This window comes from Argopecten irradians, chromosome 5 (genome assembly GCF_041381155.1).
Source record: "Argopecten irradians isolate NY chromosome 5, Ai_NY, whole genome shotgun sequence".
Lineage (NCBI taxonomy): Eukaryota > Metazoa > Mollusca > Bivalvia > Pectinida > Pectinidae > Argopecten > Argopecten irradians.
The window spans coordinates 29,342,633-29,359,263 of NC_091138.1; the positions used below are offsets into that span (position 1 = coordinate 29,342,633).

Consider the following 16,631-nt stretch of genomic DNA (forward strand, 5'->3'; position numbering starts at 1 on the left):
AGTCGACACAAACGATGATAATAACTAAAGGCTATCGAGGAATTAGTGTCTTCCATAGGAAAGTATAATCATGGATGTCTGATAAAGATTCCACATTGATGATATAGACACTGGAATGAACTATCAGCATGTTCCAGCAAAGACTGTAAGATGCAGGTCCCAATATCATAATTGTTTGATGAGTTAAACATGGTAAAGACAATGATGGTGAAGTATGTGAAGGTCACCGAGTGAAAATAAGCCACGGATGCATCTAAATAAGAAAAGTGGCATGATATACACACTTATTGTTCGCCGCACATCATGTATTGGTCAGAGAGTGTGCCATGGACAAAGGGCCAACAGAAGGAATAGGGATCAAGATTACACCAAGACGGAGGATGATACCAGGAAAATAGAACGATGAAGATGGTAGCCAAATGAACATTGACAAGATGGAGGACCACGTAGAGATGGCTATATCTTGGTCTTTGTCCTTACAGATTCCGCATCCTATTGCGGTCGACATGCTTTCTTCATCTACTACTTGACCTAACGATCAAATTGCTAGCTATATAGCATGTAACGTTGCTGCTTTTAAATGGGGCACAGAAGGTAACCATGCCAAAGTGCTTAACGAATTGGTTGGCATCTTGGACAAAAATGAAACAGAAGGCACCGGAAGGATGAGGATTAATCTACGTTGTAGGAACTAGGGGGGGGGGGGGGGCGTTTCAGAAGCATCTCGTAAGAGGAGAAGACCCCGATGCATACCCATTCGGAGATAAAGTTTGATATTCCGTTTTTCCATATTACAGGATAGGTATTCATTTTGTAATATCCAAAAACAGAATACATTATGTAGAGGACCGAGTTCCCAGATATGAGCCTGACGAATCTAAATCCGGATAACCTTATCTGGCCACAACAACAACAAAAATAGAGGATGAATATGCTTTCCCAGTTACCGTATTAGAGGTGAAGGACAGTCCGGAAAGCAGTTGTGGACCGAATTTCAAGAACAACAGATATGTCATTGCGTATTCTGTGATAAATGCGATAAGATATGAACTTGAAACTATCTACAATTGGACAGTAATTGAATCTTGTGGATGTTTCAGTTACTAGTTGAAGCACTACTGAGAGGCAGAGCAGACTGACATATTTACATGGGGGATGTAATCAAAGGAATGCATTTAGGTAATGTGATTTATGTTTCACCACTATAATTACTACATTTACATTTTTAATGATTGGTTGGAAAGACGCACAAAACTAATAAAACAAATGAACACAATATCAAGTACTTACGACAAATTTTATTTTAGCACAGTTTGTATAGGTATACAATAAAACAATTAAACTTACGTTTCTACATGATTATCACTATAAAATACTCTACAGGTTTTAAAGTAAAACAAATATTCACCATTACTATCTAACATTTACAGTTATCTGCCCTTTCGGGTATGTAGGCCTATCGATTATGGCGTCACGTGTTTGCGAGCGTAACGTCATTCTTTTCAGAGAAAACGACGTGAGTTTCGCTCACAAAATAATGTGTCACAATGGAATCCTATCCGCATGGGAGGTTACCCTATAGTATACTGTGACGGAATTCTTCTGCAGTAAAAACACAAACGCTCAGTATTTCCCATGTGTTATGTATTCGAAAATAATGTAATGAGCAGTACTGGAATGTTATAGAAACTTTGATTTAGTATTGATATGTGTATTGTATAATCATACATACAATTTTTGAGTCGTGAACATCTTCAATTTTTATGGCAAAGACAAAAAAAGCTATTGATAATTTTAGATTATCGGTAAGCTCTCGATTGTCGGGAATTTTAAGTTTCTTTTGGCGCAAATATATTAAGGCTATTTTGGCTTCGAGCATTTTTTTAAAATCTTCAAAGGAAATCGTTGTTTGAATCACTGCTGCAATGTCCTTCCTCTCAAATTTTTGGCATGTTAGTAGATCTGAAATACAGAAATAAAGTATTGTGAGATTCATTTTATTGAAAATATCATTGTGGTTAAGACTAAAAGGTAACTTAAGCGTTATCAATCTGAACAAAAAACGTTTTTTTATAATGGTTTTCCATTAAAATACATGACCAACAGTTTTTCAGAGCTTTTCAAGACACTAATCTTTTTGAAATAACGTTGATACGAGGTTAAATGATTAGTCAAACAATTACTCGTACAAACGAGATAACATGGGCACATGAAATTAATTTATAACTTCCGCTCTGTGCTAATTCTGATATTGTGTATTTGATTCATAATCTGTTTTGAAGTAGTATTCTTCTCGTAAAATATGACTCAAATGACATGTTAATTGTTGTAATTTGTAAAGAGTGTATCAGAGCGAGAGAAATTATAGCATATTACAACTTAATTTTACAGAATCACTTTGTTAAGGTGATTTAAAACAAGCTATTGGCGTAATTACAGTTACCTAAAGAGACGTTCGTAATTAGGCTGGTTACCTTGAGATTATGACTACTAAATATCCTTTCTTGAGTCAGAATTATGTATGACAAAAGAACTACCATAAAGAATAAAGTTAGTTATGCCTCAGAACGGATTAGGAGCTACATATACTCCGTTTTGATTTTTCATACCTCACAAGAATGGTTCACTGTTTATAGACAGACGGATGAGAATTTCATTGAGATTTGAGCCGATACCTGTATTTGATGAACGGCAAAGTATTGGATAAACACACACCATGTGCATGCTTTATCTTGAATTTACAAAATAAAAAAAACTTTTTACGCTTTCGATCAAACGTGTACTATCTAGCATTTTATATATATATATTTTTAATTTTGAAGTTGATCATCACTTTTATTTCAGACTTGTAGAGATTAGTGCTGCTAATTGTATCTATTTCCATACTCCGATTGCTAGTGCGCTTAAATTTGTGATGGCTTTCATTGATACTTTAAAATCATCTCCAAGAACACTATCAGTAATAGCACTAGTATCCACAACATGATACTTTGACTTTCTTATCAACAAGTTACATTAAATACTACAACTGCTAACATACGTAATTAAATGTGATTTAGTGTGCATTTTGTAAATGTTTTTTACATCTCTACTATCAAAGAATTACAATTCACCTGGTTTTGTTTTAGCGCAGCCTTCCTGGCGCACAGAAATATTATTACTGCTGAAATATATATGCGTTTAAGGACAGTGCATTGTCCCGTCCTCATTAACTTCAAAATCTTTCCATTACCCTATTTTTTACTTCACATATTATTATCATTTGCTGCCATCTTTTGCAGCTTAATGTTATTTAAAGAATTTAATTAATCTAACTGTTTAATAATGAACTTTGTATGGTATATACCGCTGTTTTACTCCTAGCTATCGACAAGGGCTGTAGACGAATACGTGATGTTGCTGTGGTTATTCGTGGTGACGCCGGGCGATGTATGTTCAGGATATTAATCTGTTTAGGTTTCCTGCCGAAGAAAAGACTTCGAGGACCTTGTTTTGCTGTCTGTAAACAAAGAATTCACTATAACATCATTATACTTAGATACATGCATGGTTTGTAGTCAGGCATTTTCCATTATCAAAATAACATTAATTCAAAATGGTATATAATTGATAATTTACATCTTTATTATCTTTTTTCCAGATATCAGATTTCCATGTTTAGTATTCAGATTAATATTTAGCCGACTTAAAATTAAGAACAAACTTTGGATTGTCAAATTCATAAATTAAAAAGAACTTACCATTGTCATCTGTCGTAGTGCTTGGTTCCCACAAGTCCATGGATTCCCTTAAAGAGATAATAAAAATAACTTATTTTTAACTTTTTTTTATATACCCTAATCAGAAAAATCAACATTTGAAATATATTAAGTTTTTGTTACTTTAATTATGATAAAGAAATCGTATGAACTGCATTTATAACCAAACTTAAACCGACTTACGAATGCCGACGCAGTACATTTTGGGTCGGCCGACTTTAATGTCGATTGAGTAGTCCGCCATGACGCTGGATTGTGGACGCTCCATACGACGGTAAAGGATGTCGGGATGCCAGTCAAACTACAATTAGACGTGTTTACATTGCAATCACATACTGCGATGGTCTGAAACTGAACAAACAACTATACAAACAAAGCGCTTTGTTGTGGATATAGAAGACTAAGTCTTTAACAGAGTTCAATATCTGTGTTTCAATGATTGACTATGTTGAAATAAACTTTTAGATACCTTTTTAAATGACCACCAGTTTCACTGTAACTCCATACAAAGCGCTTTGTTGTGGATATAGAAGACTTAGTCTTTAACAGAGTTCAATATCTGTGTTTCAATGATTGACTATGTTTAAATAAACTTTTAGATACCTTTTTAAATGACCACCAGTTTCACTGTAACTCCATATTTGCGAAATTATTATATGCTTTCTTCATCTTATGTTATGGTGTTTAAAGAACCATTACCCAAAAACTGGTTTAAATGGACACAGATAAAATATTTTTCTGAAAAGGAATTAGATTTTAAGGACTCTGAAGACATTGTCAGTGAGGACAGGTGATGCTTCTTTTTTGAAAGAAAAGAAACATTGATATGTGTTTTACAAAATTGAATTTGGTCAGAATAAAAATAAAAAATTGAAGAGAAATATAATACAACACTCAGTTTGTAACAGAATGACGCAGCGAAACTTCTATTAGATTAAAGGACTTTGAAATAATTAACAAAATACATTTTCATCTGTTAACTAGCATGGATCAGGCTTGCTTATAGTTCACCATACCCTCTCTTCCTTGGCTCCAAGTTTGACTAGAAGTTCCTCTTGCATGTCAGATTTCTGGCGATACATTTGTGGCGTGACCGGTAGGCCTCTATTACATCTACACCGACCGTCGGCCATGTTTGATGTTGTGAGTCAGGACACAAGTTCAACCCTGAAATGTGATGTAGTCTGTAAGTTATCATATTGAATTATTCATAGCAACTAAAACTGCAAACCATACATTTGGAAATAAAGTTTATAAACTTTCTGCTGTAAATCGAAAATATGAGCACATTGTCTTTTTCCTGTGTAGTCATGGTAAAAAATCGTTATGTTTAGATAGATTAGAGATTTCTAATGATAAATGTAAGGATTTAGGAATCTTAGTTCTCAAGAAGATCAAAAGAAACGAGTCTTGTATTTTACAGCTTTAGTTAAAATAATCTTGTTGTTTTAACTGCTAAAGTAGTAACTCGATACTTTTATCGTTAGTCATTTGAGATGACCATTGCTTTATTGTCAGGCTTTGTTAATGGAGTTTAATTTAAATGTGTTTAAATTATACCCCCATGTAAGTTGATGGCATTGTAAGGTTGATGGCAAAATGTGTGTGAATGTGATAGTAGAATACTACATAAAGGCAATTAATACATTATCAATATTTCTCTGTAAGTGAAATGTTACTAACATATTTTTCACATGATTGTCTTAATGTGCTGAATCACTCTGCAGTTTGGTTAATCTGGGAACCAGAACAAAAAATAGCATCTTTTCTGTCATGTTAGTCAAGTTTCTTAATCGTAGTTGTTATTTAAGTGCATACTTATGTTTCATCTTTAAATTGCTGTTCTTCGATGTATGTGAAGGTAATGATTTCTACAAAACAACAGAAATATTGGGATATCAACCCTTACAATTTCCTGTATTCTCTATAAAGACACGGAAATTAAAATATAAGTAAACGTACTTACTGCGTGTTATCGGCGTCAGGAAACTTAATTTGACGAGGAGAAAGTCAGGCTTACACTTTTATCAGGCCCTGATTACAGCCTACCGAAATCGATACTACCTAATTCACAAACAAACATTCGCACCTGTAACGGATCGATACCGACACAGTAAATCTCTGTTTATATAGATGTTGGTCCCAATAAAAGTATTGTTGTAATTTCGGCTGAAGCTGACTCCAATGTTATTTATGTATTTGGCATGCTATGTTGGTGTTATCTTCATTTTGACATTTCTCATATGTGAGTAATGTTAGCACGAATATTGGAGCACACGATTAAGAAATTGATCATGACCTGAATTGAGAATATTTTCTTGTGTATTAATGTATTGTAAGAGTGACATCGACTACTTACTGGGGGTGTTATGCAATGTAATTTAGGTTAAGTATATGTTTTTTATGAGATTAAGCTATACAGAAAGACTTCTGTAGAATTTATTACCGAGGTATTTAATATGCGTCTTAGACTGTCGATAGCACATTGCACTATTCAGTGTATTTTCCCTTTATTTTCACCTTTTCTTTTATTTTCTTCAAGAAATAGAAATGTTTTAGAATTTCACCTTGAACATTTTTGTATGGCATACCAAGTTGTCATTTATTCATCGATCAATGTTGATCCAAAATACATATACATAAGATATCTAATTACATTATTCATATACAATATTTGTTATATTGTATGAAATGGTCTTATAAACTTTATAATATTTCTTGTATAACTTCGTTATTTACTGGATCGGTATTGCCCCATTATTTAACTAGACAACTTGGCTTGTCATCTCTCTCTCTCTCTCTCCGCCTGCACTGACACAACTCGATCACCGTTGGCGAATATCTATATTATTTATTATTTGCCAATGTCACATATGTTGGTCATACCTATCAACATATATAAAATTTAGTCCGGAACAGACTAATATAAATTTTAGCTCTACCATAAAGTAAAAATACTATTCGATTACAATATTGTTAAAAGGCCATCGGGAATCATTTAACGATTTTATATATATATTCATTTTTTAACTAATTTTAATGTTAATATAATTTTTTATGTTGTCTTTCTATACCCCGTATCAATATAATTATGTAATAGTGTAGTATATGCCGGTATAAGTAGTGGAACATTACCATCAGAAATGTAAATTATATAATAGACTACGAAATATCAGCACATTACATGCTTTTTAATGTAATTACAATAATAGACTTTAAATAGCCCTATTAAGCTATACACGAATGAAGTAAATACCGTGCAATATATTTTAAAATGTCATTATATACTACCAATTTACCTGTCTCGTCTGGAAAGCTAGAATGGCTTAGTGCACGTAATTAAAAGTCACACAATCTTGTAACAAAATGGAAAAAAATATTCAAAACATTTAGATGCACATGTATTCCAGACTGTGAAAATATAACTTTAACTTCTGATAATGTAATAGTATAAGCATTTTATCGGTGAATCACGAGAAACCAAGGCATACCAAAGTTCTATGATTGGTTCTAGATTTAAAGTAACTCTGGAAACCATACTACTAGTTATAGAACGTTTTAACATTACAATGGTATGTGGTATGTAATATTTTTTCCTAAAAATCATCCCAGATTTTTTTTATTTGTTGTAAAAGACTAACCTTGAATCTAGTCAGTGATTATCCAGAAATGCACTGTTAGGAATCCATAAAACGCATACTATCCCAATTAGAATCCACCTGGTATATAGTGAAGTTCAATGTCTGAACCATCCCCTTAATTTCAGACACTATTCTATTGAGGGAATCAGAATATACACAAATATTTACATACGGATTACTGATGTGGTATGGCCACAGTATACAATATGGTACCCTCCCGTAACGATTTAAATATGGATTAAAGTCAAGTACTTAGTAATACTTACCAACCTTTAGCATGCACTGCGGTCTGTATTTAGAAATATTCAAGAGCCTGGAGTAAAGAATTAAGATTATTTTTTACAGATCCTTCGTAATCAAGCTAGAAGCACAGGTCTTTAAGAGAAAGTGCCAAATACATGTGTATACACCCTCAGCGCACATATAATGAATGACATTTATACGATTGTTTATCAATCATTCGTGATAACTTGATACCATTCCAAATGTATTGAATACAGTTAATATTAATATGTCTAAAATCTTTCCATGGTGTGATTTAATAACTAAATGGTTCTTTATGTTGATTATTTGCTTGTTTAACCTTGAATTTTCACTGTATAACTCTGACCAAAGACATCAAGAAAAACTGTTGAAGCGAAAGGGAGATTAAATATTATAGTATAAAATGATACGCTAACCATACCATGTATTGAATACATATAAAGATAGGCTCATTGAGCAGCACACGGAGAATACGACCAGGTAGCCGAGAAGGATAAGCGTCTTCTACTCCACCAGTCTAAAAAAGATAAATCTGGTAGTGACAATGTAAACATGACATCAGTACACAGCGACTACGTTGGACCTCGTATAACATATACAAATAAAATTTTCTTTCAATCTTCTGTATTCTAAATTTTCAATTAGGGATCGATACTTTCCATTATATTCATAAAAACATATCAAGCTATGTGATATTAAACAGCCTGAATTTGAAAACTTTCAGATAAATACAGTGATATTATCACCCAGAAATGGAAAATCTAACTCATGGAATCGAAATTATTGCAACCAGAAGAACTCTAATAACGATACTAGATTGCATTATTATCAAAGAGTACTTTAATCCCTTGATCTTTTCCCTCACAGTGTATCCTATCGTCATGCACTAAAACTATACAATTACATGTAGTAGATAATCATCAGTAAAGCTAACAAAGGATTGAAGGTATATGCTAGAGGCCTCGATTTTAGTGATATCCTTATGTAACTTATGCTTAAAGTTTTTGACTGAAGTTAACTCTCTTCTTTTTCGATTAGCGTTTGTTTAAGAAATCTTCGTATGAAAGCAAAATCTAGAGAGTGACAATTACACTAAAAAGGTTTATTCATATGGTGGATTTGTGTGTTAACTCTGGATAAATTTAGACATTATTCAGTATTTCGCTTGATTTGAATAGTTTTATAAACGTAATTCGATATACCAGTCAAATAGTTTTGCTTACAGACGACTAGTGTTCAAATAATACTGAATCACTGGCACAGATTAATATCCAAAGATCGGATTCGTATCTTATATTAAATCTGCTCTTGTTTAAAACGAAGCTCTTGTTTCTTTTGAAGCACGACTGGGGATTTCAAGATATATCTGCGTTACAGTAGGGTGAGTAAATATATTATCATTTATTTTTGATCAGCAGACAATAGTAGAGTAAAGAAAACTTCAATTGAGTATAAATTGTATACAAATTTCGGGTGCAAAACAAGCACGAACCTTTTCTCGGGGTATTTTTTTTTATTTTCTTACTTAAAAGATGTCCCACCATGGTTATTCTATATTCGTCTTTTAACTTGACTGGGTTGATTTATACACAGTGGAATGTGTGGAACACCATTCAGTAGACAGGAATTCTTCTGAAATTCTACGGGAATGCAAACCAAAGTTTTGGAATTCTAACCATTCAAATTCCAAATACACTGCATATGAACCGGCATTAAAATACTTTTGGTATACTCAGTATTGTAACAAATGATAAATGGTAACCATGGTGACATCAGCGTCAACTCCTTACTTAATGGGAAATTACAGCACAAGTATTATTGCACATAACCTAACTGCATGCTAGAAAATCAAATATCACCTTACACTATTGTATATGATTTCCCATACATTGGTAAACGGGCCTTAGCTTTTGTCAAACAATTTTAGCTCCATTGTCAGATAACAAGACAAAATAATAAAGATATGAAAGGTTTCACGAAACAATAAGTTACCATGTTCAATTAGGAAGAAGAGACAAAGAAAATAGAAAATATCCTAAATTTAGTTTTACGATCATGTAGGGACAGCAAGTATAATGCTAATACCTTATCCGCTAGGATGGATTGATAAACTGTGTTGAGAGTTATTTGAATTGTCTCTGTGGCTAGTATTTGCTCTCCAATTTAGTGTAAATACACGAGTTACCTCCCATCCCACATAAACATGAAAATGACTAGATACATTGATAAATTCATCACGTATCCACTAGACCAGGACGAAACGTACACATTTATACATTTTTACGAGACCACATTTGTACATACGAATGCATCTCTTTGAAATAAATTTATTAGAAAAAGATGATGTGGGATACCACTGCTTAAACACGACGCCATAGCTGGAAATGTGACTCTGCATGTGTTTTATTCTCTGTTTCAGATTACATGTTTAGTACACATTTCTCCACTCGGACGTAAAACTACTTCGGACGTGTAAGGTTTCATGTAATCAAACCAGAGTCTGTGGTATTCATCCGCTCCTACATACCCACAGCTGTCACATCGCGGAGTCGTGTGGATGTCATATGATGCGGAATACGGACGGGGATTAACTTTAATGAATGCAAAATATAATTCAAAATGCGTATACCACATAGTATAAGCCAAATTTAGTATGTACTGTACTAATAATAACAATAAATACTAAACATCAACATGCTTTAATAATGCGTACTTATATGATGGAAGTGTAAACTGATTAACTAGGCGTTAATCAATTAAAACACGCAAATATGAAGATGCTGTGTGACAATGATATTCTGCCAAAACCTGTGTAATTTATCTATTCGTTCTTTTAATCAATCATGTATGTCGGTTTCCATTTTTATAATTTAAGAGTTAATATTCATTTGATTTATGACATTGTATCATGTGAGACACTTAATTCTTTATTTGTTTAATGTTTCTGTTATTTAAATATTTAAAAGCCAATACTATTCCCCATTACTCATTGTTGACAAAATCGAGAGATATATTGTAAATGGTGAAATTTTAGCGCCGTATAGTTGACGTTATACAGATATGTGAAATGATGAATTTGTTTAATTGCATTACTTTGCTCTACTAACGACACACCAGGATCACGGATATCCGTGATGCTGGATCACTGTCATTTCAACATGGAATTCACATGCGCTCGAATGTTCAGGAATATTTTGCGAAGCATGAATTTTTTTTTCCATTTTTTGTTCTTATGGATACAAATTATGTTGCAAATATCTATTTATTTAATGCTTCTATGTTTCTGGACCTTTGATATATTTATTGCTATCCACTCGTATGTCTTTATGTTATGCCCGATACGGATCATGTACTATTTTAGCTATGGCTTAAGTATTTATCAATATGTCTTTTGTAAGACCTATAGTCAGCCATGAATCATACGAACCTTTACTTAACTTTTATTCAGTCGCACCAAAGAAATAGTTTGTATGTTTAAAGCATAGAAATAAAACAAAAATATGCAGGAACATCAGGTCAGAATTTCATTGCATTTTTATCCATGCTCTTGTTATATCTCTGTTGAAAGAAACTCTGGGATAATTTCATGAATGGAATACAAACAATGCTTAGTCTTTTTTTTGTACACGCCTAGACACCCTTTACTTATTCAATAAACGCATGAAAGCTTTCCGTCCCATTTAACTTCAGCATAGGAAAGATGACAACGGAAAGAGAAAAAATACCAGATATTACATCCATGGGATATCTGGAGTCCAGACAACAGACAACAATTAAAATCTCTTTTCACTTTGGAATTAACGAACTAGAACACATTTTTAATGAGCAGTAACTTTATTGAGACAAGTCAGGGATAGGTGTCTGATGTTTTAGACGTTAAAAGACAATATGCATTATATACAATTGTCATTATTTCTGCCATATTAACTATAACTATTGTTCTTGTAATGCGTATAAATCATGTATCTCATACATGCTTTCGACAAATACATTACACAAACAGTTAACCAGACAAATATCACACATATAGACTTTCTAAACAGATATCACGGAAACAGTTATACACATGCATATATATCACCGACAACTTTAGAATGACAAACACGCACAAAGTTTGAACTGCAGTCATTTCTCACCTCACAGACACATTAGACTCTCACCAGACTCAAATATGAAATTCGGTTCCTGACCCCTTTCTCCGGCATATACACATTTCAAAGTCCATTACCTCGCCTACAAACAGAATATCCCCACCCTATTCCTAGCTTTTATCAAACCCAGTCATCCTTATCTCCCACTTCGATCCAAGCTCACTTCGCTACAACCATTCCACATCTTGCACTACCCGTTCTAACTATTTTAATTTTAAACGTTGTTTCTGACTTAAACTCTCGACATACTAACTCACATGCCTTTCTCTAAATTCCATAAATGTATTCCCTTCCCGAATCCTTCCCGACAGTACTTATTCGTTCTTTCTTCACGGAATGAAACTGCTCCAATCCACACATCTTGATACCATGCCAACTTTATAGTTCTTATCTTTGTAATATTTCAATATGCTTTAAAATATTTATCGCATAAAATTGTTATATTTCGTTCAATTTTTGTTATACTTTAATATCTAAATACTCAAAATAACAAAATTGTTAAAAATAAACCAACTAAAATGCTTGCTTTATCTTATATGAACAAAAACTTCAAATGCATTCTTTTCAGTTTAGAAAAAAGACATTAACATCAACATTTTGTCATATGTCAATACGCATAAATTGTCTATTTAATGCGCCTATGGTAACCCTTTACCAATCAATTAATTTTGAGTGATTATTTGATGCTTAAATTACGTTCAAATGAATTAAATATCGTAATACATTCAAACATTTTACCCGCCCATTCACTCCAGTCTCAATGACGCTTGGCGCCAGTACATATAAACACACACATTCACGTTACCTACAATATATTGAAACACTTATTATTTGCTTTTTTGAAAGACTTTAAAGATGAACCAACATTATTAATTGTGTAGACTGTTGATGTAAAGCCTAGTTGTGATAGAAGTTGATTAGTATATAACATTGCCATACATATTGCAGACTTATTTTATTTTTATAGAAGTATTTGTAGACTTATTGTATAGACAGTTTATACTAATCAAAACAGTCAGGTGGGGATGCGTAGACTTTGCTTCTGATGATAATGCTTGTATGCGATTTCATTCAAATTATGAATGTGTTATAATAAGAATCTTTAAATTTACTACATAACTTAATTTCCATAACTTGTTTCACATTTTATCATCTTTTTCAAGTAAACATATAAACATTATTTTTCAAATGCAATAATCCAACAAACATAAAATATATATGCAACGGGTCATCGCAACCATAGGAAGGATGAGGATAAAGATGAAACAATATATATATATATATAAATTGTATATCATAGACTTTCAGCACTTTCATATATCAAGCACTTATCAAATACATCTTTCGGGCACATATGTGGTAGAAAACTTCAGTATATACAATATATGGACGACAACCAAGGATACCATTTAGATGCGAATGCACCAGTTATTGCACAAAGAAAGCCAAATATGATTTTATAGTATATACATAGGACCTTTAAAGAAATGAGAATTATGAATGGTCTAACAAGCATAAAATTAAAAAAGATGTAGGCGTAACATTACTTATATAATTCAACATTAATGAGCCATGGCTCATAAAAGCACCAATCTTTGCCGACATTTTGTATCCGTTTCCATAATTACAAAATACATAACAGTCATCTATCTCTTAATCTTAACACTGATACAAAAGTGTTTTTTTTTCGGCATCAAACCACAGTAATAACTATAGAACATATCCTCACTAATTCGGACGTGGTAAAACGCCCAACGTGTTCCATAACTCATCTCAATTCTCCAACAAATTGACAGTATATTCGACACACTACACCTTATCAGTGTGTCACAAACAATATCTCTATATACATGCTTGATTTGATGGCTGTCACTTCCATCAAGCATTTTAGCAACCTTTTATCGTTCAACCTTTGGTCACAATCTTTTCCAGTTCCTCGTTCAGTGATAAACAAGGATAAATGCTTCCATATTAGCATAACAACCATTGTCCTATGTGTAAATGGATATCTTCTCGCGGCAAACTGATTGATAAACTTATAGACAATAAGTCTCGGGATTTAAAATATCACAGTAGGAAGACGCCATGTATCTATAAAACAACGTCACATGTAAATTTATCATTACGACCAACTTAAAACTGTATTGTGTTCGTCCTATCACAACGTGTGTTTAAAACTCATTTTCCACTGCATACGCCATTTCACGTTTTCAGTTTTAAGTGATATCGATGTCCTTTTCGAATTTTAATAAGCCAATAGTAGGCTCGTATGTTCCCGCTAAATAATACACATCTTGTTCTTCTCCGCTTCCACATTTTTTCCTTAGTTCTTTCTGTCGTCGACAGAACTCCTTGTAGGACAGTACATCGCACTTGTGTGAAATGGTCTGAACATCGTTCTCGTCTATATGGAGAGACTGGAACAAGGCCCCCTAAAAAGGCAAAATGAAATTAAAAAAATAATTTTAAAACCATGATAGATATGAAATTTTTTTTAAATTCAATTGTTTATTATTTTATATAAATCAAACAGGTTTGTAAATCATCGATGAAATATATACAAGGGAAGTTTAAATATACCATAAAAATATACTAGAACGACATTTAGAATCGTTTTGACGTACTTCTTTCCAATGTTTCCACTTCACATGGTTATTACAGACTGGATTAGATTTACATTTCTAATTTTATCCAGCTTAGGTTGTTTCTGAATATGCTAATTATAATGATTTCTTACAACTAAAATTCTAGTTAGAATACATGTCTGCCCGTACATCAGGCAATGTTATACAATTTGGATATTGTACCTTCATATCCTGAAGTTTCTTTCCTCCTCGTGTCTCCTCTGGATGGTAAAACCACTTGACCTTGACAACCATCTGACCTCCCCAAGCCTCCCACATGCTGTCGATACGACCAATGTATGGCAGGTGGGGTCTTCCCGTAGAGAGAAACACTGCACAGTCACCAACCTATAATTTTTTAATGAATTTTGTAAACGTAATTTGAACTTCCACTTCCCACATTGTCGTCCTTTAAAATCAACTGATGGCTTTAAAAAATCCATATTTCAGTGTATTGTAATATGATCTTACAGAATATAGAACGTTAATCTACGAGTCTTTTTTGCGATATCACCTGAACATGTTTACTGTTTTGTTCTTACGAAAATCTGTTGATGACTATAGAAAATTGCAATATTGCAATACTATCTTACAGTCTATGAGGCATTAATCTACAAGTCTTTTTTTGTGACAACACCTGATCATGTTAAGCGGTTTGCTCTTACCAGAATATTTTCCCGCCCTCTAACTATGGCTTTGTAGAATTCCTTTTTAGCCTTTCCCTTGAGACCAGGCCGCTTTGTACACTTTCCTGACCATCGCCAAAGCTGCCTTGCAGGAAGAAATGCTGTAAAGAGGAGATACAATTTATCTACTGGACCTATGATCGAGCAACAGGTCCAAACTTAATTTCATGCATGAAAAAAATATTTGTTAGATATGAGATAGTAAAGACTCGCCACCAGTCACTGGATTTTAAAAGTTTCAACGAATTTTACCAACTGATTTTGTCGTTACGACATACCTGATTTCTTAAATTATTCTCAAACAAATAAAGTGTAAGAATTAAGCTTAAAATATAGCTTACGAATTCAGCTTTGGTCTGGTGGCCAGACTTATTGATGAGATACAATGAATATGTTTCAATGACAACTTTGAATGAGTTATGAAAACTATATTGTTTCCCTTCCTCCTAAAGTAATATTGCAGAAAACTATGTGGTATAGTCATTTCAATAATACTTTTTTTTTTACTTTTTGCAAAATAAAGATGCCAATTTTGAATTTTGTAACTCAATCGAATATGTTTTGCTCTAGCTGTTGTTTAGGAAAACGGGAAACATTAGACAAATGTCACTATACTTTTTCTGATGATTTGACTTTCTAATGAAATAACGATAGACTGATTCATGCACAACATTGATACTAATATGATGACGATGAATTGTATAACAAAATGATGTCCATGCTTATCCTCCTCCTTGGCAGATATTTTTAATACTTATTTCTTAATTCCTTGTGGTTATAATTGATACTTAAGGGATATATATATGGCCTTGTACAGTCATCTGGATTTTCATATATGCATGGTACTCAAGACAGTCTATGTGAAGGGTTGCTATACTATTTAAGGAATATTGAATTTTAACCTTTTGAAAAAGTGATACTTATTAATAACACCGAATTTCAAGTAGCTTACTGAAATAAATTTCTTGTTCTTGTTGATAACCTTACAAAGTTTCCCTACAAATAGGAACTTAAATTCTCTTAAATTCATTTTTCGAACTTTACTAAAATCCTGTCTCGTTAGAAATGACATGGGAGTTTCTTTCTTAAACAGTGTCTAAAAGGTTTAACGGATGGTTGACGGACGACACATCATCGACAACAGATGACAATGGACAAAAGGCGATAAGAAAAGGTAATGTGAGATTGATATGACAATACAATACGTTTTACTGATATGAATATGAAAAAAATATTAGACTACGGGTGCTTCAGTACAAACAGACAGCCAAAATAGGAACATCAACACGTGGCTCTAAAACTTTTCATATTTCTGTTAAGAGATTTTTTTATGTAGAAATATTCACGTGTTGATGTCCTATCAATAAGCAGCAAACACATATACGTGGGACCGATATGCATACTATAATTGATACACAGCACCATACATCAGGCTATATGTAGGGTCATGCTAAATCGATATGCAATGAATACATAGAAACAGAAATTACTACAGCATTGATTGAAA

General features: G+C 33.0%; 2 protein-coding genes across 11 annotated transcripts in view; both read right to left on the reverse strand.

Annotated features, from left to right (window-relative positions):
• Positions 1-1,278: 1,278 nt before the first annotated feature.
• On the reverse strand, positions 1,279-7,818 carry LOC138323464 (uncharacterized). 5 transcript variants are annotated; one of them, XM_069268096.1, is made up of 6 exons: positions 7,666-7,818; positions 4,775-4,925; positions 3,942-4,059; positions 3,741-3,787; positions 3,347-3,499; positions 1,279-1,962 (listed from the first exon to the last, which is right to left on the reverse strand). In XM_069268096.1, exons 2-6 carry the CDS (start codon positions 4,889-4,891, stop codon positions 1,954-1,956), a joined length of 444 nt encoding a protein of 147 aa, XP_069124197.1. In that variant the 5' UTR covers positions 4,892-4,925; positions 7,666-7,818; the 3' UTR covers positions 1,279-1,953. The 5 variants fall into 5 exon arrangements, with proteins under 5 accessions (XP_069124197.1, XP_069124198.1, XP_069124196.1 ...); XM_069268097.1 differs by having other exon boundaries at positions 7,670-7,813; XM_069268095.1 differs by lacking the exon at positions 7,666-7,818 and adding an exon at positions 7,400-7,553.
• A 3,660-nt stretch (positions 7,819-11,478) lies between these two features.
• LOC138323466 (trinucleotide repeat-containing gene 18 protein-like) overlaps positions 11,479-16,631 on the reverse strand; it is a 77,798-nt gene continuing 72,645 nt past the window's right edge. For all 6 annotated transcript variants that reach the window (XM_069268101.1, XM_069268104.1, XM_069268102.1 and 3 more), the window contains exons 30-32: positions 15,104-15,225; positions 14,622-14,786; positions 11,479-14,246 (exon numbers count right to left, since the gene is read on the reverse strand). In XM_069268101.1, coding sequence (XP_069124202.1) covers positions 14,031-14,246; positions 14,622-14,786; positions 15,104-15,225 — 503 coding nt within the window. In that variant the 3' untranslated portion in view covers positions 11,479-14,030. The remainder of the gene's footprint in view (positions 14,247-14,621; positions 14,787-15,103; positions 15,226-16,631) is intronic.

Bases quoted from the DNA above. Each gene is read 5' to 3' on its own strand.
- LOC138323464 (XM_069268096.1), bottom strand. From the start codon at position 4,891: ATGGCCGACGGTCGGTGTAGATGTAATAGAGGCCTACCGGTCACGCCA. The intron at 3,788-3,941 runs GTAAGTCGGTTT...TATCTCTTTAAG, and splicing joins AATGTACTGCGTCGGCATTC to GGAATCCATGGACTTGTGGG. The intron at 3,500-3,740 runs GTAAGTTCTTTT...CTTTGTTTACAG, and splicing joins CACTACGACAGATGACAATG to ACAGCAAAACAAGGTCCTCG.